Below are 27,491 nucleotides of genomic sequence, written 5' to 3'. Positions count from 1 at the left end.
GGGGGGGGGGGGGGGGTGAGGGGGAGGGGCAGGCCTTTGCCACTCCTGGTGCCGGGACTAAATTCTGTGAATCAAAGCTTCTAGGATTCTGTTTTGTTTGTGAGTCTGATTCTCTGTGATTTCAAAATTGGAAGGATTCTGTGACTCCATGGTCCTAATGTTTCAGCCAAATGGGTCTAAGTACTTTAAATTGTGTGTTTTAAGAGTCTAAGATCCTCTCCTGAGATACAGAGATTCTGTTCTGTGTTTCTAAGGCTATTTTATGTTTCCATGTGTCTCTTAAGCTGTAGTTCTGTTCCATGACTGGGTCTTGGGAGGGATTGTAATTGCTTTGCCGCGGTTGCCTTGGCAGTGTAACCTCAGGTCAGCCCAGGCTTCTCTGGCCTCTTTTTCCCCATCTATGAAATTTGAGAATTGGACCAGATGCCCACCAGGGCTTAAGTTCCAGGTGTGTTCTGCCTGCAATTCACCCCTCGGCTCCTCCTGAGCCTCCCCGCAGTGCCCCATGTGGACTGGCCCCTCCCTCCCAAGCACCTCGTGAGACTGGAAGCTTTTCCCATCTGAGCCAAACCCCTTGTCCAGCTCTCCCCAGAGTTCCTGCAGGAAAACCAGTGGGGCAGTGGGGGGAGTGGAAGTGGTAAGAATAAACCATGTCATTGACAAGAGCTCTACCTGCCTTGTGGGGCTGTACAATTCACCATGTAATTTCAACATCTACAATGTCCTTTAATTCTCACCACCTGAGACCATTAGCCATATTTTATGGGTGAGGAAACTGAGGCTCTGAGAGGTTGAGTAACTCACCTATAGGTGTACAGGTTGTTCCCAGTACCTAAATTCTGAGTCACTTGCTGTTAGCACAGCTGCAGGTCCCCACCCCCAGAGTCTAACTGGACATCAGAAGTCTGGCCAATGTGATTCATGAATCTCAATAAGAGCTTCTGTCCTGCCGATGATCTCTTCTAAGCATCTGCTGTTGGGTGGGGGTCGTGGACCACAGGCTCACACTTCCCAGCTGGAGCCAACCCCTGGGAAGATTAAAGGACTTCCAAATGCACCAAGAAGCCAAAAACAGCCTTTCTCATTTGCTTTTTGAATTGACCTTTTCCTTCTGGATCAAATAAGATTTCTCAGGGTGGGCTTCCTTAACCCCCACTGCTGCCAGCCAAAATCTCCCCTTTCTTTGAGGTCCAATTGAAAGCCTCCCTCTTCCAGGCAGCGAACCCTCCCCAGCCCTGCGTCCTCTCGCCCCAGCAGCCCTCACTCACAGAGAAGGCAGGCGCTGGGCGAGGGCTTGGAGACAGCAGAGTTCAGCATCCTTGTTTTACAGCTGGGGGCACTGAGGCCCGGAGAGGAGAAATGAGTGTCCTTGGCCACACAGTGACTTCACCACCCTCAGTTCTAATTAAGACCATTTTATCTTGTTTGGGTTGTGGCCATGATGTCTAGGGTTCTTGTTTCCTCAGCTTGGCTGTAAACTCTGTGAGGGAAGTTCCACCTCTCATATTTTCCTCTCTTCGTATGGCATTAGGGATAAGACAACTTGGGTTCTGGTTCTCCCTTGACTGTGTCACCTTAGGACAATCGCTGCTTTTTAAGGTCTTTGCTTCCTCATCTCTCAGAGGCGGTAGTGACCCCCACCTCTTGCCATGAGGATCCAGGCAGAGGGGTTGGGGGTAGTGTCTAGAACCTGTCACTCAACTCTGCATCCACTCAGGGTCTGGGGCCAGTTTGCTAGATTCTGTCTGGGCTCAGCTGAGTTTCCCAATCAGACACTCTCCTTGTCCTCCAAAAACCTCCATGGCCCCCACCTCTGAGCCAAGGCTCCTCTGTTGCCCCTGCCTTTGGGTCCTTTGATTCTCTGGACCACATGCTCTGCTGTCCTCATCACACCTGTCTCCCCTCCTGAGAGCAGGTGTCTCTGAGCCAAGGCTCCTCTGTTGCCCCTGCCTTTGGGTCCTTTCATTCTCTGGACCACATGCTCTGCTGTCCTCATCACACCTGTCTCCCCTCCTGAGAGCAGGTGCTGACTACATTGACCACACCACTTGGCCCTGCCCCCCACACCTGGAGTGCCCTCCCTCTGTCTCTGTCCCTTTCACTCTCACCTTGTGGGGTGACTGAGGCAGGCCCATGAATGATGCACATGGAAAACCTGATTCCTTTTTCCTCCGATGTCTGGATGAGGAGACTGAGGCACAGGAGAGTAAGGGACTTGCCCAGGGCTCCCCAGGCTCAGACCATTCAGTGGCTCCCCCAACCCCAGCCTGGCTCTGTGCTACTCCCTGTGAAGGGCTTTCCGACGGCCAAAGATCGAGCTATCACTAAAAGAAACTGGGGAGGGTTTGTAGCTCCTTGAGCCCAGCTCCACAGCCGTGGTTGAGCCTCGTGTCACCGGCTTGCTGAGCCTCTGGGATGACTTACTGAGCTCGCTGCTGTCCGGTGCAGGGCTCTGGAGGTCTCCCCAGGCTGTCAACAGGGAGATGAGTGCTATCCAGCAGGGCTGCAGATTTTTATCTCAATGCTGACAGCCAGGGTGGACACAGCCTGGAAGGGCTCCCTGCAGACACTGCCTGGATCTGGCCTGCCAGAAATATGGAAGCAGAATAAGCACTGTATGGGGAATTGAGCTTACTGATGTTCTACCCTTGGTGCTCTGGGCCCCTACGGGCCTTGGACTGGGGATCGACTCACTTTTGCTTTGTCAGAGGTGGGGGGCATTACTGCACATAATCAGTAGTTACGCTTGAGCTGGCCTTGAGAGGTGGAGGAGAGTTTTGCCAGGTGGAGGTAGAAGAAGGGCTTTCTGCCTGGTGGAGTACAGGCCCCTGGTGGCAGGGCCTATGGTTTGCCTGTGACCGTTGAATGGTTATGGAAGGCAGGTAGTGGCCAGAGATGGGTCAGAGCAGTGAGCATAGCAGCTTGAAGTGCTCCTGAGTACCCTTCTAAGGCACTCGGTCATATTCCAGGGGAGACGGGAAGCTAGCAGGACAGGGAAGGATGGCTCTCTGATTATGGAGAGGCCTTTGGGAGGACAATGGCTACTGACTCTGGAATTATAGCCCCCCACCTAGAGCCACAGGGGTGGATTGTGAGGGCCTGGGCACCAAGACCTAGTTCCCTCCCTCTGTCAGCCTTGCTCTGGGCCTGGTGTTAGGTAACACTATACCTAAAGAGGAAAGGAACTTAGAGCTTATCTTGTCCAATCCATCATGCCATGGAGGAGAAAGCAAGGTACTGAGAAGGCAAGGGGCTTACACAAAGGCCACAGAGCAGAGCCAGGATCCCCAGGCCAGGGGTAGACAGTAGCCCAATGCCAACCTCATTCTCAGTGGAAAAAAAAAATTTTTTTTTGGCAGCTGGCTGGTTCTATGATCTGAACCTTTACCCTTGGTGTTAGAACATCACACTCTAATGAACTGAGCTAACCAGCCAGCCCTCAGTAAATTATTTTAACCTATCTTCAAGTAAACCAGCAGCCTTTCTGACACAGGTCTTAGCAGCTTCACAGAGTGACACCCTAACCTGCAAGCCTCCTGTTGGGCACACAGATCAGCAGAGGCTCCCTGTTGGCCAGTGTGAGGCTGGAGGCAGCAGAGAACTCATAGTAGTCTCCTGGGTGTGGCCTGCCCCACACTTCCTGGCGAGAAGCCCAGTGCCCAGCACAGAGGGCTCCCCAGACAGGCAGCAGGCCCGGCACCAGGAGGAGGTAGATTTCCCAATAACTGGGTGTTGCTGCCCATTTGTCACCAGGATGGAACGATGGGGCTCCTCTCAGGAAATGCTTCTCCTACCAGTCTAACTGGTGAAAGCATTCGCATTTTCCACTTAGCCAGGACTGCTCCGAGTGTGTGCAGTCACTGCCTAGTGGGCGGAGGGTGCTGCATCAACATTACTGCCAACACCAGGGGCCAGCATGGGGATAGGGGGGAGGGACCCATAGCCCCTGCTCCAGACAGGTCGGGTCATCACTTGATCATCCACTCTGTCAGAGGCAGTGTCTGCACTTCGTGGGTTCTCGGGCCCCTCCAGCCTGGCCTCCTTGGCCCTGGCTGCAGGGTTCTGCTCTGGGCAAACCCACAGCTAACATCATACCAAACAGGGGAAAAGTTGAAAGCTTTTCCTCTAAGATCTGGAACAAGGCAAGGATGCCCACTCTCGCCACTTCTATTCAACATAGTACCGGAAGTCCTAGCCAGAGCAATCAGGCAAGAGAAGGAAAGAAAAGGCATCCAAATTGGAAAGGAAGAAGTTAAACTGTCCCTGTTTGCAGATGACAATGTCTTATATATGGAAAACCCTAAAGACTCCACCAAAAGAACTGTTAGAATTAATAAAGGAATTCAGCAAAATAGCAGGATACAAAATCAATGTGTAAAGATTGGTAGCATTTCTATAAACCAATAGTGAGCTTATCTGGGAAAGAAATCAAGAAAACAATCCCATATACAATAACTACCAAAACAAACAAACAAAATACCTAGGAGTAAATTTAACTAAGGAGGTAAAAGATCTCTACACTGAAAACTATAAAACATTGATGAAAGAAATTGAAAAGGCACAAATAAATGGAAAGATATCCTGTGTTCATAGATTGGAAGAATAAAAATTGTTGGAATGTCCATACTACCCAAAGTGACCTACAGATCCAATGCAATCTCTATCAAAATACCAATGACATTTTTCACAGAAATAGAAAAAGCTGTCCTAAAATCTGTATGGAACCATAAAAAACTCTGAATAGCCAAAGCAATCTGGAGCAAAAAGAACAAAGCTAGAGTCATCACACTGCCTGACTTCAAAATATACTACAAACCTACAGTAACCAAAACAGCATGGTACTGGCATAAAAACAGACCTTTAGACCAATGGAACAAAATAGAAAACCCAGAAATAAATCTACACATTTATAACCAACTGATTTCGATAAAGGTGCCAAGAACATGTAATGGGGAAAGGACAGTCTCTTCAATAAATAGTGTTGGGAAAACTGGATATCTACATGCAGAAGAATGAAATTAGAACCTTGTCTCTCACCATATGCTCTGGGAGCCCTGGGTTTCCCACTCGCAGTTAGTGGAGGCTGAGAAAGCCCATGGAGGCCTGCTCCTTGTCACACAGTGTGTTGGTGACAAAGCATGGCTAGAATAAGATCTGGAGCCTTCTCCTTTTTGGAAGAAGCAGAAGAGCTGCTCCTTTTTCCATCAAGGGGCTGGTGGCAAGGAGAACAAGGTCTGGAATGTGTAAGCTCCAAGGTCTGCCCAGGGGAGGCAGAGCCACAGACCCCCTCAGGAAGGTCTCCTGATCAGAGGAGGCTGAGTTCCTGCTGAGGTAGGTCAAGTGCTCCGCACCCAAGTGGAGGGGGAATGTGAGGCTGGGAGCCAGGCATGACTCTGGGCTGGAGGCCCTAAAGGGTTTCCGGGCCTCTGGAGACTTCTGTTTTGAGGACACCATGAGTTTTCTTCTATCTGTTTCCCTGGGACCTATAATCCCGGTGCCAGTGGGTGGCCAAAATCCAGGGTTGGGCTGGCCTGAGCCTGGGTCATGGCAGGAGAGTGGCCGTTTTCTCAGAGAGCTGCCTGCTTCTCTAAGCAGTGCCCCTTGCACCATGTTTGGTTTCTTTACAGGCTCCAGGGACCCCTACTGATCCCGTCCTGCCCACCTCTCCTCCTCACCCCCAGCTATCACTAGTTCAATACCTCCTGCATCCACAAATCACTGGGACAGGAAGATGCCTTTGTGGTCTGTCCCTTGGAGACACTCATCTTCCCTGTGGTGACAGGGAGTCCTACATACCCCAGCAAGGGCTTGGGCCTCCCTTGGTGACAGCAGGCCCGGGGATGGGCAGTGTCTGAGAGCAGCTGGGATGTGCTGGGGTCCAAAGGAGGGACTTGGCTATGGGAAGCCCCAGGTGACCCTTTTGGAGGGACATGGAGCAGCACTAAGAACCACAACCCGTTTGTCATGGGGTCGCAGTTTCAGAATGTCAGCTAGAAGGGATCCTTAAAGATTTGTTCACGTGAGGAAACTGAAGCCCAGAATGGGAAGAGGTCATGTGGCTTGTTAAAGGTGTGGGGCCATAGATATTCTTTGTGCACCCACTTGGTGTCAAACCTTGTGTGAGGTGGTGTCAGGGGGACACCCTGGCTGAAGACATTGAGGAAAGAGTCTTGGATCAGGGGACAGGGACATGGGTTCAAGTTCTGACTCTGACTCTACTGGCTGGGAGTATTGCTCAAGCCCCTTCCCCTTTCTGGAGCTCCCTCCTGTCCTTGTCTAGTGGATGGCACCTCCCTCTAAGGGCCCCCAGCTGACGGCAACATTTGGGTCATGGTGGTGTGGGCAGCTCATGGAGTGACACCTGTGTCCTCTGCCACAGGCACTGAGCTGATCCTGACACTCCCCAGTTATCCCTCAGCCCAGCCCAAGTGCCGCCTCCTCCACGAAGGCCTCCCTGTGACTGCTTCCTACTCAGTCACTCCCTCTGGTCTCTCTGACACTTTCATACCTCATTTTGACACCTCAGTGTTTGGGGTTTTTGTTTTTGTTTTTGTTTTTGTCTTGTGATTTGGCCTGGTTAGAAAGTGTAACTCCTGGGCCGGCCCGGTGGCGCACTCGGTAGAGTGCGGCACTTGGGAGTGCGGCGGCGCTCCCGCTGAGGGTTCAGATCCCATATAGAGACCGGTCTGCTCACTGGTTGAGCGCAGTGTGGGCGCGACACCGAGGGTTGCGATCCTGTTACCAGTCACGAAAAAAAGACAAAAAGGGAAAAAAAAAAAAAAAAAAAAAGAAAGTGTAACTCCTTAGTGGCATGATTCGAAGGAGGAGAGAACCTGGGAAATTGAGGGAAACTTTTCCCAATTAAAAAGCAAGGATGCCCTCACCAAAAAGTGGCCTCGCCATGCCACCCGCTCATGCTTTCTTTCATCCTCTCCCTCAGACCCTTCCTGTGTCTACCCTCCTCCTCAGTACCTGCAGCTTTTCAGTCCCCTCATTCTCCCCAGGTGGGATGAGAGAGCGGGGAAGAAAGCACATGCAGATGTCACCCGCTGATGGGTGGCGGGAGCCCTGGAATATGCCAGGCAGCATGGAACCAAGAGCCGAGCCCCGGCTGCCACGCTTGCTGGGTGCTGGCTCTGCGCTGTTAGGTCAGGATGCTGTGGGAGCAGTCTGTGCTCCCCACACTGCCAAGAGCCTGGAGTCGGGAACTGTCAGCTGTGGATGTGTGGACTCAGAGAAATAGTCCCTTTCAGGGATTGAATCGGGCCGGCCACAGCCTATCAACATCTCTGACTCCGGCAGTAACTGTCACGGAGTCTCATCACAGGGGCTCAGGGTGTGCAAATCAGAGTTGCTGTCTTAGAGCCTTGGTCCTTAGAGAGTTAGAAGCTGAAACATATGCAAATTATTTTTAATGTTGTAATAGACCCACAGGATCTTTAAACTATGGGTTTTTAGGAACATCACATGTCTGGAGAGGGGCTAGGATGTGAAGCCAGTGCTGCCGGACCCCAGGGTTTCACGGAGGCCCCAGCAGGGCTGTTGGGCTGATGGGGAAACAGCTTATGGAGTCTCCCCGCCCCACCCTACTTGCAACTGTGCAGCCCCATTTTAATCTGTTTATATGTTGGGGGTTCACTTGGAAAATGGTTCATCTGCTTAAAAATAAAGAATAAAGTTTGCCAGGCTCTGGGCTGTGCCCCAGCTCCGTGCCAGGACCTGCCACAGTCTGAGAGGGTGGCTCTGGCAGTGGATGGACAGACAGGCGGGCCAGGGCCTCCCAGGAGGGGGTGCAGGTTGCTCTGGGCCACTGTCTCCTCCCCCTCTCACTCCTGCTGTGTTGTTGCTGCAGCCAGAGAACACTCTGGGTCTGTTGTCCCGTTGACTAGGGTGACAGTTTAATAGTAGCTTCCTGGGCTGTCATTTAAATCTGCCTGCCAGGTTAGTAGGCCAGGGGTGGGCTGGCACGCCCCCTGGCCCCCACCCCGGATCTTCCTTCAGCTGGCAGTGGTCGTCTTGGCAACGTCAGGGCCTGGCAAGCTCTGCAGAAGGGTAATGGTGGGGGGTGGGGGGAGCAACCCTTTCATCTCCCCGACCCGGGTACAAGTGGCCCAGCTGCTTTAGGGCTGGGCTGCGGGCTGGAGCCAGGCCACCCGGTGCTGGCGTAGGCCTGGGAGAGGAAGTGGCAACAGCCGAGTCTTTTCTATGCACCAGGCTCCAAGGTGGGGGCTTTACATCTTTGCTCTCTTGGTCTTTCAACTGCCCTATAAGGGAAAGGGACCTGCCCCAGGTCGCTCAGCAATAGTGCTAAGCTGGAATCCACCTTTCTTTTTGGGTCTCTGCTCTGTCCTCAAAAGAACATTCCCTGGGGCCCAAGACCTCTCTGCAGAAACCAGAGGGCAGACAGAGCCTGTATCCCTGACATATCTCATCTCTCTGTCCCAGGTGGCCTGGTATCCATCCCCTCTCCCCCATCGTGGGCCCTCCTCTAGACATGTCTCTGCTCTTTGGACCGAGGTCTTTCCAGTGGGGCCGCCTCAGCTTCAGTCTGAGCTGAGTACTCTGTGCACCTTCCATTTTTTATGGCCTGGTTGGGCTGGCCGAGAGACAGATGGCTGCATACCAGCCTGTGCTGTGTGACCATAGGCCAGCCCTTCCCTTCTCTGGGCCTCATCTTCTCATCTGTGGGATGAGTGGCTTGCACCCCAGCATGTTTTCCCAGGTGTGACTCATTGGATCACTTGTTTCTTGGGAAATTAATAGATGTGGCATCCAAGAAAGGAGTTCCTTGGTTAAACAAGTTTGGAAGTGCTGGAGGAAACACTATTGGATTTCTGTACTGCAGCCTTTCTCAGGGCCTTTAGTAAGCCAGTGGGCATCATGAATCTCCCAAGGGGGAAAATAACTGTCCCACATGTCTGGCCATCCTGTTCTCTGTCCTGCCCTCTTCTCCTCTCTTCTTCTGTTAGGGGCCAATCGTCCATCTTGCATGGTCTCACCAAATTCCAAAGGATGTTCTGGCAGTTTGGAGCCATGGGTTTTGTTGGCTGCTGAACAGCAGCCCTATGCTTAGCAAGAGGCTGAGTGGGTTTCTAGGTGAGCTCAAGGAGAGCCAGGCCTCTGCACTGGGCCTCTGAGGGGCAGCTTGGTGCCAAGCAGGGGCAGCTGGTCCCTCGCCTGATGGAACTTCCAGGTCCCTTGCCACTTGCCTCCTCCCCAGCCCCTCCTAATGGCCGCTCTTCTGGCTCCTCTACGCCCCAGATCCTGTTATCCCTCTTCCTGGAATGCCCTTCATTGCTCTCCCCGTTCCCACAGCTTGGCTGACTCCTCTTCCGTGAACACAGTGCCCTCCAGGAAGCCTTCCCTGACCCCTGGGCTGGGTTAGGTGGCAATTCCCTGGCTTCCTGGCCACACAGTGGGACTGGGTGTCAATACTTGGGTTCACATGCAGTCCTCCCACAGACGTGAGCTGTGAACTAGAACATCACGTCTCTCTAAGCCTTGGCTTTCAGGCTTGTAAAATGGGAGAGCTGTGCAGGGGGCTTCAAGACCCTGGGCTCTGACATGGCGGAGCATTCTGATAGCCAAAAGGAAGCCACGCTGAACAGCCCCACTGGGCAGCCCCAACTGCTGTTTGTTTTGAAGCCCCTCTCTGCACTGGGGCTGTGGGACGAGTGTGGGTCGGGAACAGCTGCATGAAGGCTGCAGGCTGTCTCAGGGGAGGACACCTCTGGGGGCGGAGAAGCTGGGAGGTGCTGCATGATCATTTAATTTCACCAGATCATAGATTTTGGGTGTTGACTGAGAGGGGCTTCAGAGTCAGTCAACACCACACCCCCATTTCCCGATGAGGAGGCCGGCCCGGACGTCTTAACTGACGGGCCCGGTGTCACACACAGCAGCTGAGGCCAGGGCTGCAACCTCACACACTTCAGACTTGCTCCTTTTTGCTTTTCAGTTTGTAAAGCCTCAGTGCCGTCCTTCGCCCACTTCTCCTTCTTCGTCCTTCGCCCACAAAACACCCTGTGTGTTTTGTGAGGCAGGGACCAGATCCCTGAATGCAGAATAAAACCGTGAGGCTCAGAGAAGTTGTGTGACTTGCATAACGTCACACAGCCCACAAGGGACAGAGCAGAGTTCAATTGGCCATGGACTGTCTGACTTTCCTTGGCCTGTGTTCTTGTTATAAACAGCAGCTCTCACTTCCTTTGTCCTAGATTTGTCGCTCTCCCCCAGGCTGCCCTGGGGTCAGCCCCTCCTCACTGCCCCCTGGAATTCCGAGTCCTTTGTGGCAGCCTATCTGTTGCCATGGCACCAGATTATGATGTCGCAGACCCTGATGACTATGTATCACTCCTGGGCTGTAGAGTACAGGGACTCACAGAGGTGGGCATTGTCCAAGGGGCAGACTGGCATGAAGGGACATAAATCCCTGGAAATGGAGCCACGGCCTTGAGCCCAGCTGGGGAATCGCCCTGGGAACCGGAAGCAAGTCCAGGAGAGTGGGGGTCTGGCGTGGCTTGCTCTGACAGCCTTAGAATGACTGCTCGGCCCTTATCTCTTGGCAGGACTGATATGGCCTCTTGACCAGGGACTGTTGGGCACATTACACTGAATGACCACCAGAATCCCCTAGGAGAGTCTTTTTGCCTTTGTCCTTGTGGCAGAGCTGCATGAGAAAGCCATATCCCCACTTGCCCAGAGAGGGAAGGAATTTGCCCAGGTTCTCCCAATGAGGAAGTGGTCATGCCAGGATTCAGTCTCAGCTCTGATTCCAAATCCTTCCATGTGGTGGCACTTCTGATAGGGCCCTCTAAGGTGGTTTAGTCTAGTCTTCAACCTGACAGTGACCACTGCCTCAGTTTCCCCGGGGATGTCCATGAACAGAGCACAGGTCATCACAGGCCCAGGTTTGCTCTGCTGCACGCTTCTGGGCACATTCCAGGGCACATCTCACCATGTGCTACGTGGCTGATCTGCCCCACTGCCTTGTCCTGTGGCCCCTGGGACCTAAGAGGCATTTCACTACATTTACCTCTCTGGGATTTTCACTCTTAGGCTAGTAATGCTGAGGTGGTTGAGGGCCTTAGTAGAAAAAGCCCAAGCTTTGGCAGCTGCCACACGGAATTGAAATCCCATGTCTGCCACCTATGACCCTCACCTCTTTGAGCCTCAATGTGCTCTTCAGTAAAATGGAACCAACAACAGCTACCAGGATAGCTGTGAGGAGTCACTGGAATATTGGAAGGTCCCAGGCCAGAGAGCCAGGGTAGAAAAATGTCTAAACTGGTCTAGACAGTGAACACATCTGTTCCCCAAACACCACCCATCCCTGTAGCTGCCATTCCCTGGGCCCAGCTGACCTCATGCTGCCCTTCAGGACTGTGATGGTGCTTTTGGCTGCTCTGGCCTCCTTGCCCAGTGCTTGTCAGGGCTTGGCACACAGACAGATACCAAGCTTACCCCCGGGCTTCCAGAATGCCAGGGAAGAAAGGGGTATCTGTCTTTCCTATGTGCAGTGATAGAGCTCCTTCATCACCTTCTTCTTCCAGCCTTGCTTCTCTGGGCACTGCCTGGTCCTGCATCTTGCCACCTTTGCCCACTTGCTCTGAGCTCCCAGGGACTAGGCTGAGCTGATTCTCTTCTGTGTTCTCAGGGCAGAATCTGGGTCAGATGTGAGGCTCATTGAATACCGCGCTGAAGCTTCCATGGGGCTTTCCTACCTACTTTGGTGCTTTTCTTCCACATCTGATACCACCAAGCATTTGTTTGGGGAGCCATGATAGAGAAGAGCAGGAGCCTGGCTACGAGTTCAGACTGTGGCCCTGCTCCCACCCAGGTGTGACCGGAAATGTAACTTAACATCTCCAGGCCTGGATTTCCTCCTATGTCAAGTGGAGACATAATGGGCGAGTTCAGACTGTGGCCCTGCTCCCACCCAGGTGTGACCAGAAATGTAACTTAACATCTCCAGGCCTGGATTTCCTCCTATGTCAAGTGGAGACATAATGGGTCCTTTGTAATGGGGTTTCTTGGGTAAAACACCTAGCACAGAGGTTGGCACACAGGACACACTTAGTGCATGTTAGCATAGGAAAAAGAAAAAAATAGGATACACGTTTCTTTTTTTGGATGCTGAGCTTCTTGCAAAGGGAAATCCTCCTGTGTTCATGTTAGGAAACTCCTCAGGTGCTGTGGTTCATCATGGTACTTACTTTAAGATGATTATGGACTAGGATTGACCAAAAAGCGGCATTGGTATCTATCACAGACAATAACCTCTCAGTGCAGGGCTCGGGGGGGGCTTCTTGCAGGCCTTGGGCTGAGAGACAGTAGAGCTGGTTCTTATCCCTGCCTTGCTGTTTCCCTGGGCCAGCCCCTTTCCCTCTCTGGGCCTCAGGCTCCCCATCTGTAGGTGGACTCTGATTCATTGGATTTCTTCTAGCCCTGCACATACAGAGGCAGTCTGCCAAGGAAACTCATTTTGGAATACAGATACACCGCAAAGATTCCATTGAAAAGAGAGGCAGAAATGAAACAGATTCAGGGGACCCAATCTCTCTCCCCAAATCCCTGCCAGGCTGCCCAAGGCAGGGGGAACAGTCATGTGGCTCCAGAGGCAGCCAGAAGGACTGTGGGAAGATTTAAATAAAGCTGGCCCATGGGAAGGAGCTTCCTGGGGAGAAGGTGAGCCCTGGCCCTGGAGGTGTGGGAGCAAGGCTGGGCAGCTGTGTTTGCAGTTGGTTCAGTGTCCCTCCCGCGCTGAGATCTACCCTGGGTTGGGTCTTGTGACAAATCTGACATAGTCCCTGTGCTGGAAGGACACTGGAGAGACAGGGAGGAAAGCAAACCCTGTTGGACTGTGGGGATCAGTGATGATCTAGAGCAGAGGTCATCAAACTACAGACCATGGGCCAAATCCAGCCTGCCACCTGATTTTGTAAAGTTCTACTGAAACATCATCATGCTCACTCATTTATCTATTGTCTCTGGCTGCTTCTGACCCATAAGGCAGAATTGAGTAGCATGACAGAGACCACATTGCCCTTGGAGCCTAAAATATCTACTCTTTGGTCCTTTACAGAGAAAGTTTGGCAACCTCAGCTCTAGAGAGGCAGTCAGAGGATTGTGGAAGCTCAGGGGAAAGGCCCCTGAACAAGACTGGAGGTTTTCAAGAAAGGCTTCTTGGAGGAGGTGATATTTAAGCCCAGTGTGTAATGGAAAGAAGGTGGAGTTGGGGGAAAGGGCTTTCAAAGGACAGCCTGGGCAAGGCATGATGGTATGAATAGTATGGGGTGTGCAGGGACCCACCAGCTGACTGGAAGTATGGGGAGAGGAAGATGAGTGAAGACCCTGGGGAGAGCAGGATCCTGGTGGCCTCTGAAGTCACATCTAGCCCCAAGGTCATTCAAGGTGACGACTTTGGAGGTCTGTGCTCCCCAAGGCCTGGGTAAGTCACTGCTGTGCTGAGGAAGCCTCCTCTGGACTGAAAAGAGACCTCTCCCCCCACCCACCTGCATTTCTGGGCCTCCTGATCTGGACCTACCACACCTGAAAGATTATATCTTACCAAATCACCCTCCCTTGTCCTGATGAAGAAACTGAGGGCCAGAAAGAGAGTGATTCACTTGAGGGCACACAGCAAAACACAGCACAGCAAAGACTCAAATCCAGACCTCCTAGCCCCTGCCCGGTGCTCTTTTTCTGCCACTTTGTTGCTCTGTAGCAGGTCCTGGGCCCTCAGCCCAAGTATGGGCAGAGGATATGTAAATTGAAAGCAGATGTGATACAGATAAACCCCCAGCAATTCAGAGGCCCAGGGCTGCTATGGCAGATGCAGGGAGTCAAGGCTGGGGTCCTCAAGGCTCCTTTCTAGTCTCCAACACCCCCCGCCCCCAACACACACACCTACTGGGGGTAGCCAGGCAGCCCCAGCTCACCCGCTGAAGGCCTGTCAGGGCAACTGCCTCGCTCCTGCCCTGGCCTGACAGATGTGGTCAGCGCTGGGTGCTGATACTTAGGAGGGGGCTGAAGCACCAGGAAGCACAGAGCAATAAGAATCAGGCTCCGGAGGATATGGCCAGCCCCCTCCTGTCCCTCCCTGACCCTGAAACTCTAGTTCCTCTCAGGACAAGGCACAGAGGGCAGCAAAGAGTTTTGGGCTGGGGCTGGTCCCATTCTTGTCTCAGCTCTGCTACCAGTTATGAGATCTCAGCCTGCTTACATCCCGTGTGGGCAGAGAACACCCCATTTTTTTTGCTTCTAATTAAGACCCAAGCCATGAAAATAGCGATAGCTACTGCTTATTGATCATCCGCTATATGCCAGAATCTCTGCTGCATATTTTTTTTTATTTTCGTTTTAGAAAAATATTTTTTAAATTTAATTTTATTTTACTTCTCAAAATACATTGTACTTGATTTTTCTGCTGCATATTCCTCATACATTATAACTTCTTGTTACTCTTCCTCATAGCCCTTGGTTTTCTTCTCCCCGTTATATAGATAAGAAAATGGAGGCTCAGAGGTTAAGTAACATCCCCAAGGTCACATAGATAGGAGGCAGCAAAGCTGGGATTAAAATCCCTGCTGCAGTGTGGAAGTGCCCCCTGCAGGCTCTAAGTGCCTTAGGAGCAGGGACTGATTTAAGTGTCTTGTCCAGAATATGCTCTTTCCACCACTCTGAACACAAAATACCTCATTCATCTTTTTTTTTTTTTTTCCTTTTTGTCTCTTTTTTACTGACCGGTAACGGGATCGCAACCCTTGGTGTCGCGCCCGCACTGGGGACTGGCAACGGGATCGCAACCCCCGGTGTCACGCCCGCACCGCGCTCAGCCAGCGAGCGGGAACTGGTCTCCACATGGGATCCAAACCCTCGGCGGGAGCGCCGCCATGCTCCGAAGCGGCGCACTCTCCAGTGCGCCACCGGGCCGGCCCCTTCATTCATCTTGCAAGAAAGTCATCATCTACTTTGAGGGCTCATGATCCTCAGCTCCCTGGTGCTAGCAGAAGAGGCTTTGACTTCTGGTCTGGTTGGGGGGAGTGGGACAGGCAGGTAAAGGAACTGAGAACAGGCTGAAAGGGGCTATAATAGCTGCCACAGCGAATCAGGGAGGGCTTCCTGGAGGCAGTGACAGTGGAACTGGATATTGCGGGAAGAGAGGGGTGTGACAAGGGTGTGACAGGTCCTGTCACCCTTGCTGGACTTGAGCTCCTGGATGTGGAGAGCAGGGTCAGGGTGTTACCCGACTTCACGTGGAGCTTAGTAAACTCCTGTGGAATAAGTAAGCATTTCTCTCCTGTCCTCTCCCCTTGTTTGGTGAGGCACTCCAAGGCCTACTGTGGGAGGTCACGTGGTTCAGCTTTCAGACCAACCACGTTCTGGTCACCCCATTGCCACCTGACTGTGTGTCCTAGAGAAACCTCCTGTGTTCACCAGGCCCTTCTCACTCTTCTCCCTGTCCTGCAGCCAAGAAGACCTGTGCGGACAGCGACTTCACCTGTGACAACGGCCACTGCATCCCCGAGAGGTGGAAGTGTGATGGCGAGGAGGAGTGTCCTGACGGCTCCGATGAGTCCGAGACCACGTGCAGTGAGTCCCGCCTCTTGGGCTGGGGAGAGCGGGCCTTGCTGCAGGCCTCAGTCTCCTCATCAGACTTGAGTTGTTGGGAGGTTGTGCAGCTCACGTAAGGTGATCAGTTGAACCCTTGGTGCCGAGCCCTCGGGGGAGCCTGGTAAACAGTCGGGTGTGTCTAGATGCTGGTTTCTGGTCGCCTGTTTCTGGGCTTTCTTCACAGGCGTCTTGCAGATTGGATACTGTCCCTATAGGACTAGGTGCTGGATATAGGCCTGTTGAACCCTTCTGCCCAGAAGTAGCCCTAGTACATCCTCTGGGTCCCCCGACTATTGTCTTGCAGATTGGATACTGTCCCTATAGGACTAGGTGCTGGATACAGGCCTGTTGAACCCTTCTGCCCAGAAGTAGCCCTAGTACATCCTCTGGGTCCCCCGACTATTGTTCTTGTGGATCCTCATCATCATCCCAATAGTGCTGATGGCAGCTGGCACTTCCTAAGTGTTTACTGTGTGCCAGGCACTGTGCTGAGCTCTTTGCGTGCAGTAATTCCCTTTATCCCCACAGCAGCCTCATGAGATATAGGTACTGTTAACTTTCTGAATTTTGTAAAGGAGGACACTGAAGCTCAGAGAGATTGAGTGGTTTGCCCACGGCCACCCAGTCAGGACCTTGAGGCTCCAGCCCTTTCCTCTGCCCTGAGCGGGCTGAGCCCAGGAGCCCTGGCTTCCATGGCCGGCTGGGTGGCAGCAGAGGCAGCCAGAGGTGAGGTGGAGGGCTGGAGCCAAGCCCCAGACCCACCTCCCACACTCAGGGCTTTGTCTCTCCATGATTTCTTTTCCAAGCTCTAATCCTCAAAGCAAACTTACACCCGGCAGGTCATTCCGTGACATTTGTTAAATTAAAAAGGAGATGAGAAGGGGGTGGGAAAGGACTCAGCAGTCCTGAGTCAGAGCTTCAGCAGCGGGAGCCTGAGACAAAAGGCTTGGAGGAGGGGGGAGGGTGTGGAGGACAGTGGGGCTGGTGGGGACCCAGGAGCCCCTCTTTAGGGGTAACAGTCACCCCAGAAGCAGAGGCAAAGACAATGGAGGCCAGAGTCCCATGTAGGGCTGCTGCTGGTGATAACTGGGTTTCCTTGTATCCTAGCAACAGAGCTACCAGTCTCCACGTGAGAGAAAGAGAAAGGGGGGGAGAGAGAGAGAGAGCGAGCGAGCACACGCGCGTGAGAGCGAATCCCGCCCGGGAAAAGGGGCCCCTCATTTCCTTGTATCCTATAGCTTCCCTTGCCCTCCACAGTCCTGCCACAGGCCCCGTCCTTTCCTCACCCCACCGAGGAGTCACACTGCATGCTGTCCTGGAGGCTCCTGGGCAGGAGGGAAGCCCAGTGCTTTGTCCTGAGCTTTGGAAGGAACAAAGCCTGGCCACGCCCACTTGTGACTTTCATCCTCATGCCAACTTTGGAAAGGAGGTGGATCCCCACTTAGAGAGAAGGAAACTGAGGCTGGAGCAGGTTCAGCCACTCGCCCAGGGCTGCCCAGAGAACAAGGGGCAGAGCTGTGTGCAGCCTGGAGTGTGTGTTGGGGGAGGAGGGCTGTGGCCGCAGGGGGCTTTTCCTGCACTGCAGTCAGCCAGCTCTGCCATCCGCACCCCACTCCTGCAGCTGCCCCACATACCAGGGCAGAAAGGGAAGGGAAGGCAGCCTCCTTGTGGGCATTAGAGGAGGGCTGGCTGTCTTGCTGCCTGAGGGCTATACTCCCTCTTCTCCCCACATCTGCCTCTTTTGTTGATGTCTCTTTTCATGTTCCTTCCTGCCCCCCAATGGGCTGCCCCACCCCTGTGCTCGTCATCTCTCTCTTCCCTGCCTACCCAGTGTTTCCCTCTGTCTTCCTCCCTTGTCCACCCCAGCACTTGCTGCCTTTCCACCCTCTGGGCTGTGCAGCCCTCCTGCTTCCCAGGCCCACTTTTATTTGACAGTTGAGGAACTGGAGGCCCAGAGAAGCTGATAGACCTGCTTCAAAGACATACAGCTTGTTGGTGGCAGGTCTCCCTTCCATGACAAAGACAGGCTCCTTGAGCTCTTGGAGGTTTGACAGGTGCCCCTGAGAGCAGCAGCCATAGCAGCACCCCAGGAGACAAGATGCCCACCTCTCATGTGGGCTATCCTGATAATTCACTGTGAGGTCCTACATACCTTCTCACCTTTCTCTGGGCTCTGATCTCCAACATTCCAGAATTTCAAAGACTTTACAATTTCAAGATTCCCTTCTCTTAGTATTCTGAGACCTTCTTTCTCCCTTTTCTGAGCCCGGCTGGGGCGCAAGGCCCAGGACCCCTCTTCCTGTGCAGTTAAACATTGGTCAGAGGCAGACAAGGACTATGGGTAGGGGGGGTGCCAGGAGGAGGTCAGCCAGAGTGGGACCCCGAGGGTCAGGCAGAATTTGGGGCAGCAGGACCTGGTAGCAGGATTGCTCACAGCTTCCCAACTGAATGAGAACTCGGCAGCCAACCCACTGTCCATTTAATTGGCATTGCTATAGCAACCTCCATAGCCTACCAGGTTCCTGGGGCTGTGCCAGCTCCCAGGATAGAGCCCACTCCCCACCCCTAAAAGAAAGATTATAGATAGTAAAGTGTAGTGAGTTTGTTGGTATCTGAAATAGTTGGGTTAAGGTCCTTTACCTGTGAGACCTCAGGCAAGTTGCCTCATCTTCCTGAGCCTCAGTTTATTCATCTGTAAAATGGGGTGATGATACCTGCCTTATGGGGGTTGCGAGAATCAAATGAGAAAATGCAAGTGTTGCTGCTGGAGTACATGGCAATGTTACATTTTAGTTATATTTTGACTCTAAGCCCTCTCCCCCCAGACACAACTGTTTATTAGAACATTATAGTATTAGAATAGTATAAGTGAGGGGGGGTTCACTGAGAGGGAAAGGGACATGGGAGCAAGTCCCAATTCTTGTGTTTCCCCCATTATGTTATCTGCCCCCACCTGGCCGGGGGTTTCTTCCAGCTGTTTCTCTCTGGTTCTGCATTCTGTACATATCAAATATAGCCAGGAGTCACAACAGAAAAGCCCAGTGTTTGCCTAATGAAAGTAGCATTTCAGCTCTAATTATAGCTCATTTGATTGGGGATGGCTTCTGACCCACCTTCAGGCATCTCTTGGGAGGGTTAAAGGCTAGAGGGAGGGGAAGATTGTTCAAGGTGAATAAGTTACAGTTCTGGGTGCTACTTATTGGATATGTAGATTTGTTTTCATGTGTCTTAGAACCTTTCCACCTGGGAAGGGGATTTCACTAATTAACCAAGCTGACCTTCCTATTACAGATCAGGAAATGAAGGTGCAGAGATTTTTCTGAAATCACTCAGCAAGTTCAGGTCTGACCCAGCTAGAAGCATTTTGCCTGACCCTGTGTGAAGTAGTTTGGTGTAACTACCCCCTTCTGTACAGTGGGATGGTCCCATGCTGTGCTTCCTGGGGCAGGAGCTGGACAGAGTGACTCTGGTTGTTCCCATCGCCTTAGTCTCTGGTCCTCTAGAGCTGGTGGTCCCCATTTGGCTGTTGTTTGCCTCTAAAATTTACGTGAGTTGAGACTGTAGACATGTTCAATCAGTGAGCAGCCACCAAGTGCTTTCATTCTTTTATTCAACAGACATTTCCCTTTTTGTTAATTTGTGAATTTATGAATTGAAGAAAGTGCCAATGGATTTGGATTTCTGGGGCAGGATTCTCTGGGAATTTATAAATGCCTTCAACTACTCCAAGATGGAGTTTCAAGACTCCTTGCCAACACTGAAGGGTTCCTATTGTCTGAGAGACAGAGGGGTTCTCAGATGCTTGGATGGCAGGATAAGGCATCCTTCAGGGGTACCTGCCGTTTGCATTTGTATTTCATGAAATAAAACAAGGGCAGCTGTTTTTCTGAGCTCCGGGTTTGTTCCAGGCTCTGAGTATAGGGATTTTCATGTTGTTTCCTCATTTAAACCACCCACCAATCCCATTTTCAGATGAGGGGATCCAGTGTGCCAGAGAAGTTAAGTGACTTGCTAAGGACCTTAGTGTTAGTAAATGAGATTTGGACACAGATCTGACTGCAAAACCCATGTTCTTTCTCCTATGTCATGCTGACTGGGGGCCTTTGGCTTTAGTTATCCTGACAGTGGACATCTATCTGATGGCCATCTTGCAGAACCTGCTGAGCAAAGGCTCAGTGAGCCCCCTTCCTCCAGTGACCCCTCTCCAGCCCAGAGGTTCCAGGGAGATCAAAGGGGTCTACTTTTCTCATGAGCAACAGTTAAAGGCAGTAAATTCAGCAGTGTGTTTATACCTGGGATGGAAGTCCAGCACACCACAAGACTTTGAACAAACGACTTACTCTCTCTAGGCTTTGCTCTCTTCATTCATAAAACAGAGGTAATACAGTAGTCCCCCCTTATCTGCAGTTTCACTTTCCTGCAGTCAAGAAGAAGGCTGAGTACAGTACAGTAAGATATTTCAAGAGACACATTCACATAACTCTTATTACAGTATATTGTTATAATTGTTCTATTTCATTATTAGTTATTATTATTAATCCTTACTGTGCCTAATTTATAAATTAAAGTTTATCGTAGGTTTTTATGTATAGGAAAAAACAAAGTAAATATAGGGTTTGGTATTACCTGCGGTTTGAGCATCGTCTGGGGGTCTTGGAATGTATCCCCTGTGGATAAAGGGGGTCGGGTGAGCTACTGTCATAGTACCCACCTCACAGAGAGATACTGCACATCAGCACCTATCCAGACCAGCTTACCAAGGCTGTGCAGTGGAGAGGCCTGACCTGGGAGCTTGGAGATCCAGGTTTGAGTCCTAGCTTTGGAGAAGAGCTACATCACGAGAGAGACAGAGAGGTTCCAGGAGAAACTGGCAGTTGGAACATCCAGCATCCAATAGCCATGTGGCCCTAGGCAGGTCCATTCCCCTCTCTGGGCCTTCGTCTCCTGCCACTCCAGGGATGCTCATCAACATGACCTCTGAGGCCTCATGTTCTGGCATTTCAAAAACCTTGGCTCTTTGGGGGTGGGGGGCTGATATCATGCACTGCCGAATCCTCAAGAGCCTGTAATTAGAACTGTCTATTTAGGGACACAGCAAATGTCTTATTAATTATAAAGAAAGGAAGCAGACAGATTGTTTATCATTGTCCTTGCTGAAAGGTTATGCAATTAACTGTATAAATATTCAGTAAAAGTTCAAGTGGTTGCCTGCTGCACTGGGGCCTGCAGAACCAGGTCCCTGGAGGTGGTACATGTGGCCAAAGGCCATTTCAGTCACCTGGGGTTTGGGGAGGAGAATTTGGGGCTGGTTTTGTAGTGTGCTGGGTTTGATGGAAAGGGCAGGGCAGGGCTGTAATCAGAGGAATTTGCACTCTGCCCCTCACCAGCTGTGCATCTCTGGGCCAGTTACTTGGTCTCTCTTACAGTTCCCTCATCTGTAAAATGGAGCTCCTACCTGCAGAACTGCTGACCCACTCCAGGGGCACCGCTGATGTGATGATCTTTGTGAATGATGCCCCTGGAATTTGTGCTCAAAGCCTGCAGGCCCTACTCACCTGGCAGGGTGAGGGTGAGGGTGTATCTTAGTCCATTTTGGCTACTATAATAAAATACCTTAGACTGGGTAATTTACAAACAACAAAAACTTATCACTTACAATTTTGAAAGCTAGGAAGTCCAAGATCAAAGCACTGACTGATTTAGTGTGTGGTGAGGGCCCATTCCTCAGAGACGGTGCCTTCTTGCTACATTTTCACATGGTGGAAGGGTCAAGGAGGCTCCCTCGGGCCTCCTTTATAAGAGCAGAAATCACATTCAAGAGGGTTCAGCTTTGGGCCGGCCCAGTGGTGCACTCGGTAGAGTGCGGCGTTTGGAAGCGTGGCGGCGCTTGGGAGTGCAGCAGCACTCCCGCCGAGGGTTCGGATCCTATATACAGACCGGTCTGCTCACTGGTTGAGCGCGGTGCGGGCGCGACACCGAGGGTTGCGATCCCATTGCCGGTCGCGGTGTGGGCGCGACACTGAGGGTTGCGATCCCGTTACCAGTCACGAAAAAAGACAAAAAGGGAAAAATAAAAAAAAGAGGGTTCAGCCTTCATGACTTAATCACTCCTAAAGGCCCCACCTCTTAATACACATCTTAATAATCTTAATCATATTGGGGATTAAGTTCCAACATGAATTTGGGGGCGATACCAAGATTCAAACCATGAGAGGGTGAAATGGGAAGATAAACCATTCCGCACAGAGCAGGCTGACACACTGTAGGTGCTCAGTAAATGTGACTCCCTGCCGACCCCCTATGAGGTCTGTTGCCTGAGGCCTGGGTTAGGGATAAGTGGTCGCCTTGCCCTTCCATCTCACTGCTCTCTCAGGGGCTTGCAAACATATGCAACACCTGTACCACTTTTATAGTAGTGAATACGAAGGAGACGAAATGTCCTGTATCTTCTAGACTTGCAGAATGTTAACACAGGGGTTCTTAACAGAAGTGCGTGGGTTAGGGGTGGGTAGTTACTAAAATGCAGATTCCTGGGCTCCACCCTCGAAGTCTGGATTCGGTCAGTATGAGCTGGGTCCCAGGAGACTGTACCTCTGATAGCTGCCTTACCTCCCACCTCTTGATCAGAGGACCCTCTGGGAAATGCTGGTCAGCTTCTGCTCCCTCGTTTGCTGGTGGGGCCCAGAGATGCACGTGCTTAGCTGAGGTCCCGCAGTGTGTTGGTGATGGAAGTGCCCTGGAACTCTCCACCCTTCCAGTCTCCCTTCACCACCCCACACTACAGCTCCAAAGAAGCCTAATTTTTAAAAGGTCTTTGAATGTTAATGTTCTCCAGAGCTCTACCCGCCAAAGGGAGATTTCTGTAACATGAATCCTATGAATCCTGTTTTCCCAGTGGATTGCCTTATACTTCCTGAAATGTATTCCTGGGGATAACTTTGGGGTCCACACTTGGGGCGGTGCTTAAGATACTCTTCTCCCATGGCATAGTAGTGTCTGGGGACCTTGACTCAGACGCCTGCCCCCTTTTCTCCATCCCTTGTGGCCTCTCATCTAGCTCTACAAGTAAGAAGAGGGGGAACTGATCTAAGACCAGAAAGCAAAATCAAGTGTGAGGCATGAGTAGCCCACTGCCTCCAGGGTACCGAGGACTATGCCCAGCCTCTGGCATCTGACAGCTGATTTTGAATCCTCACGCCACTCTTTCCTAGTTGTGTGACTAGAAATCAGTGCTTACTACCATGTCCGGTACACAGCAGCACTCAATAAATACCCACTGAATGAACTAAACAAGACTCAGCGGCCTCATCTGTTAACGTGTAGATAATAATAGTAGGTAACATGTACTGAGCACTAACTAGACTGGGTATCGTTCTAAGTGCTTTACAGACATTAACTTAGTCATCATAACAATCCTACGAGATAGATAATAGTATTATCCCCACTTTTTTGGCACAGAAATAAGGATTGTTGGCCAAGGTCACCTAGGCAGTGAGTGAGCGAGCTAGGATTTGAACCAATGCAGCCAGGCCCCAAAGCCCATGTCCACAGCTCCATGCTGGAGGCCAGGACATAATCCTCACCCTGCTGGCATATTGTGAAGATTAAGTGGAAGTGTCTAGCATCATGCCTGGCACATCCAAGAGACCACTAAGATCTGGCCTCCTGCACAGCCCAGAAGGGAATAGGGAGCCAACCATGGAAGTCTGAGATGCATGTGCCTTGGCTGGGCCTCATGCACAGGTCCAGCAGAAGCTCAGGATAAGAGCTGCCTGCAGCCCTGAATAGAGTTCTTCTCATTCTTTCTTCCAAATGGAGAATCAACCCTGGGGCTTCAGAACCCTGATTGAGTCCGCCTCTGATTGCAGCTGCAGTAATTATGCTGTGCAGTCCCACTGGGCCGTGCCACACGCAGCTGCTCTCAGCAGCAGGCTCAGCACCATCATGGGAGATAGGGCTTGGAGGGGGGTGGGCTGGAGCTGTTGGGGCCTTGGTGAGCCCTCTACATCTACAGGTTCAGATCATGGAGTCACTGATGAGGAAGGCAAACTGAGGCCAAGTTGGGGTACATCTCACCCAAGGGCACACAGCTGGGAAATGGCAGAGAAGAGTACAGGGCATGGCAGCTCCATGTTGCTGGAGCTTAAAGGGAGGGTTTGGAAGGGTGGGAGTTGCAGCCAGGTGAGACAGGCAGGGATCAGCAAGTTAAGGAGGGACTTGAGTACCAGGGACCGAGGACCATGAGAGATGTTAGGCAGGGGAGTGGTGGGGTCAGATTTAGGATTTGGAAAGTCCTAGAGGAAGACAGGGCTTCTACTCAGATAAAGAAACTGAGATGTGGGACAGGAGGGCCCTGATGGACTCTCAGGGCCTCTGGCCAGGTGGCTGGAACTGCATGGTAGGACTGGTTGGTGCCATGCCCTGTGTCCCGCTTAGCTAAGCCATGTATGGATGTCTGTCTCCACAGCCAAGCAGGTGTGTCCCGCAGAGAAGCTGAGCTGTGGACCCACCAGCCACAAGTGTGTGCCTGCCTCATGGCGCTGCGACGGGGAGAAGGACTGCGAGGGTGGAGCAGATGAGGCCGGCTGTGCTACCTGTGAGTCTGGGGTCAGAGCCCCAGGGTCTGCTAAGCATAGGCAGGCAGCCTTGGGAGCAGCGGCCCCTTCTGGGGAGGGGCCTGGTTCTCCGTGGGGCTTGGTAGGTGGAGAGGAAAGGATAATGACCAGACAATAGTAATGGCCAGGCACTTTGGAGACATTTTCTTTTTTCATCGTCACAACCACCTCATGAGTAGCCATTATCATCCTCATTTTATGAGTGAGGAAACTGAGGCTCAGACAAGGGAAGAAAAGTGCCCAAGGCTGAGTGATGCACAGCATTCGGGTCTGGACAGCAAAGCCCAAGAGCTTTTTACCATGCCTGACATCTGCTCATCCATTCCACAAGTTAACTGATCTCCAAGCAAGGGCAGGGGGACAAGGGGGACCAGGGAGAGGGCTGTATCAAGAAACGGTGGTGGCCTGGGTCAGGGTACCAGCAGGGGCAAGGAGAGAGAAACAGATTCCTGAGGTGTAAAGGATGACTATTGCTGGAATCTCAGATTCAAGCATAAATGTCACAGGGTGGGGAAGACATTCCCAGCAGCCTAGGCAGGGACAGATGGACGTGGTCACTGGGACAGTTCCACATCACTGAGCTTCAAACACAGGATTATCTCTTTCCCAGGGAGCGGGCCAGCAAGGCCTGTGCTGGTAGGGAGTGGAGCTGGGCCTCACTCATTTCAATTTGATGGGCACATATTGTGTGCCAGGCTTGGAGCCAAGCTCTAGAAGGGACAGAGAGGTGAATCCTACAGTCCACTCTCTGGGAGCACATGATTAATGGGGGAGACAGACTATCTGCTGCTACTGGCTGTAAGGCTGGGCTGAGGTATGGGCCATCATTCAGCAGGGCTTTGCTAGGTACTTGCCCACCACTGCCTCTCACCCTCACTCCCCTCCACCAGCCTCTGTATTTGTACCCTATCCATCCTTCCTGGCCCAGGGGAGATGCCACCTCCTCCAGAGGCTTCTGAGTTATAGCACTCTAAGATTCTAAGTCTGGAGCTTTGATGTGTCTAAAGCAGGAAGCATCTAGGTATGGGAGGATATCCTGGCTGGGACCAGCAGTTTCAAAGCCCCAGTGATGCACTGGCTTGTTTCTTCAGCTGTGATCCTTTTTGCTGAGACTTACTGGCCAATGAGAACCCTTTTCCCTCACCCCTCCCCCATAATCAGATGATTCTTCCAATATAAAGGTTATCAGCCACTAATGCAGGGGCTGGGAGTATCTCTAACTAGGGCATGTTGGAACAGGTTCATTGCCCGTTAATTATAGGAGATAGGGGTGATAGAAGGTCTTATTGAACTTCTCTGCTACAGCTCCCAACTGCCTGGGCAGAGGAAAGAATCCTCCCTTCTTATCTCTCAGAGCTTCTTCCATTTGTAAGTGCTGGGAGTAGGGTCTCTGGGCCTACTGTAGGCCTGAGAATATGGATCTTAAAGTTACTGTCAGCTTCAGAACCTTGGAGAAAACTTAGTATTAAGAGGTACTTCCTGTCAGAGTGAGTACTCCCTCCCTGAACATGTACAAGCCAAGTCTGGACAGGCAGAAGGGGAGCTAATCTAGTCCTGCAGCATAATCTTGAAGGGCCATGGCACCAGGTAGCATGTGCTTTTCCCACCAATGCCTTAACATTCCAAAAGCCCAGAAGGGGGAAAAAATGCAACTGTCAGAAACTTGGTAGAGCTGTCAGAAACACATAACATGAACTGCCTACATTGTGAAAGTGAAGAAATCACTCCATTTTATGTTCAATAACAATTAATTGACGTTTTTTCCATCAGAAAATAAAAACACAGGCTCTGGGTGCCCCCACGTGGAGAGATATGGTGCTGCCACCATCACCACGTTACCTGTGGCCATAGCCACTGCATCATGCCCCACCTGGGTCCCCAGGCCTGTTCTTGGCCTATGTGTAAAGACATGGAGGGAAGGAGGCAAGGAGATTGCTGCCCTGAAAACAGCTAACACTCCAGGAAAGAAGAAAACCAGACAAGCTGAGAGAAGTCAGGAAAACCAGTTTTGGTTCTCTTGTCACCATGGACTGGGCAAGTTGCTCCCCTCTCTGGGCCTCTGTTTCCCCATCTGTAGACTGGCATTTGGGCTGTCTGGTCTCTAAGGTCCTCCCTGCTTCTGAGCTCAGAGCAACCCACCAGAGAGGGAAAGCCCAGGGCCATGATCTATGACCTTAATTACTGCACATCCCTTAATTACTCCTCACGTGCAGTCTGGTCCAGTACTCACCCGCTCCTCACCCAGCCACTGCAGGGAGCTCTGTGCCAGCTCCTCAGGAGATAGCAGGGTCATCCGCAGGTAGTTTGTGGTCATGGAGCTGATGGAGAAGGACGTGAAAACCAGACACCTGAGTAGGCTGTGAAAGGTACACGAAAGGAGGGCAGAGGCCGAGGGAGATTTCTCAAGCAGGGGAACATGAAGTGTGTTATGGAGGAGATGGAATTTAGGACCTTGAAGGATGAGAATTCGTCATTGCAAAATGTAGGGCAGTGGTGGGCAAGAGATGGGTTCCCAGTGGATGGAACAGCTTGAGCAAAGGTATAGAGGTGGAAACATGTGCACTGGGCCCAGCATATGATCTACTGTGGCTGGAACTGGGGTATGTTCAGGAGTGAGGTGATGGGGTTGGAGCAAGTGCCAGAAGAGACACCTTGGACGGCAGGTGAGGGGACTTAGATGAAGTAGTCCAGGTTATGCTACCCGAGACCCTCCTCCCTGGGAAGGGTCAGTGCGTGTTACAGATCATTTCCTGGGAACATCACAAGGTCCTTCAGACAGGCAGTGCTCTGCAGCTTAGAGCCCTCTCTTAGTCCACTACGTTCCTGGCAGCAGAGGCCCAGAAGGCTCAGGGGGGTGGGTGGCAAACGTGTTGCCCAAAGTCGCCTAGCATGCCCCTGGCAGGGCCCAGGTTGGAAACCCCCCTTTGTTGTGCCTGACCTCACGTCCCCCATTCAGCGCCCCCACGGGACTCGTTCTGGCCCGTAGGTGAGGGCCAAGCCCCTGTTAGCCAAACCGCTGGGGCCACGGGTCGGCCAGGGGTGGGGTCAGGCGGCCGACCGGCTGTCTCCCGCGCAGTGTGCGCCCCGCACGAGTTCCAGTGCAGCAACCGCTCGTGCCTGGCCGCCGTGTTCGTGTGCGACGGTGACGACGACTGCGGCGATGGCAGCGACGAGCGCGGCTGTGCCGACCCAGCCTGCGGGCCCCGCGAGTTCCGCTGCAGCAGCGGCGACGGCGGCTCCTGCATCCCCGAGCGCTGGGTC

General features: G+C 52.1%; 1 protein-coding gene across 1 annotated transcript in view; it reads left to right on the top strand.

Annotated features, from left to right (window-relative positions):
• The window catches only part of LRP8 (low density lipoprotein receptor-related protein 8, apolipoprotein e receptor), an 82,573-nt gene that overhangs the window by 24,211 nt on the left and 30,871 nt on the right, over window positions 1-27,491 (top strand). The window contains exons 4-5 of the mRNA XM_008587174.1: window positions 15,472-15,594; window positions 24,083-24,211. Coding sequence (XP_008585396.1) covers window positions 15,472-15,594; window positions 24,083-24,211 — 252 coding nt within the window. The remainder of the gene's footprint in view (window positions 1-15,471; window positions 15,595-24,082; window positions 24,212-27,491) is intronic.

Source organism: Galeopterus variegatus, unplaced genomic scaffold, assembly GCF_000696425.1.
Source record: "Galeopterus variegatus unplaced genomic scaffold, G_variegatus-3.0.2 Scaffold4266, whole genome shotgun sequence".
Classification (NCBI taxonomy): Eukaryota; Metazoa; Chordata; class Mammalia; order Dermoptera; family Cynocephalidae; genus Galeopterus; species Galeopterus variegatus.
Note: the sequence above shows the minus strand (reverse complement) of the source record. Positions and strands in the feature narration are given on the sequence as shown.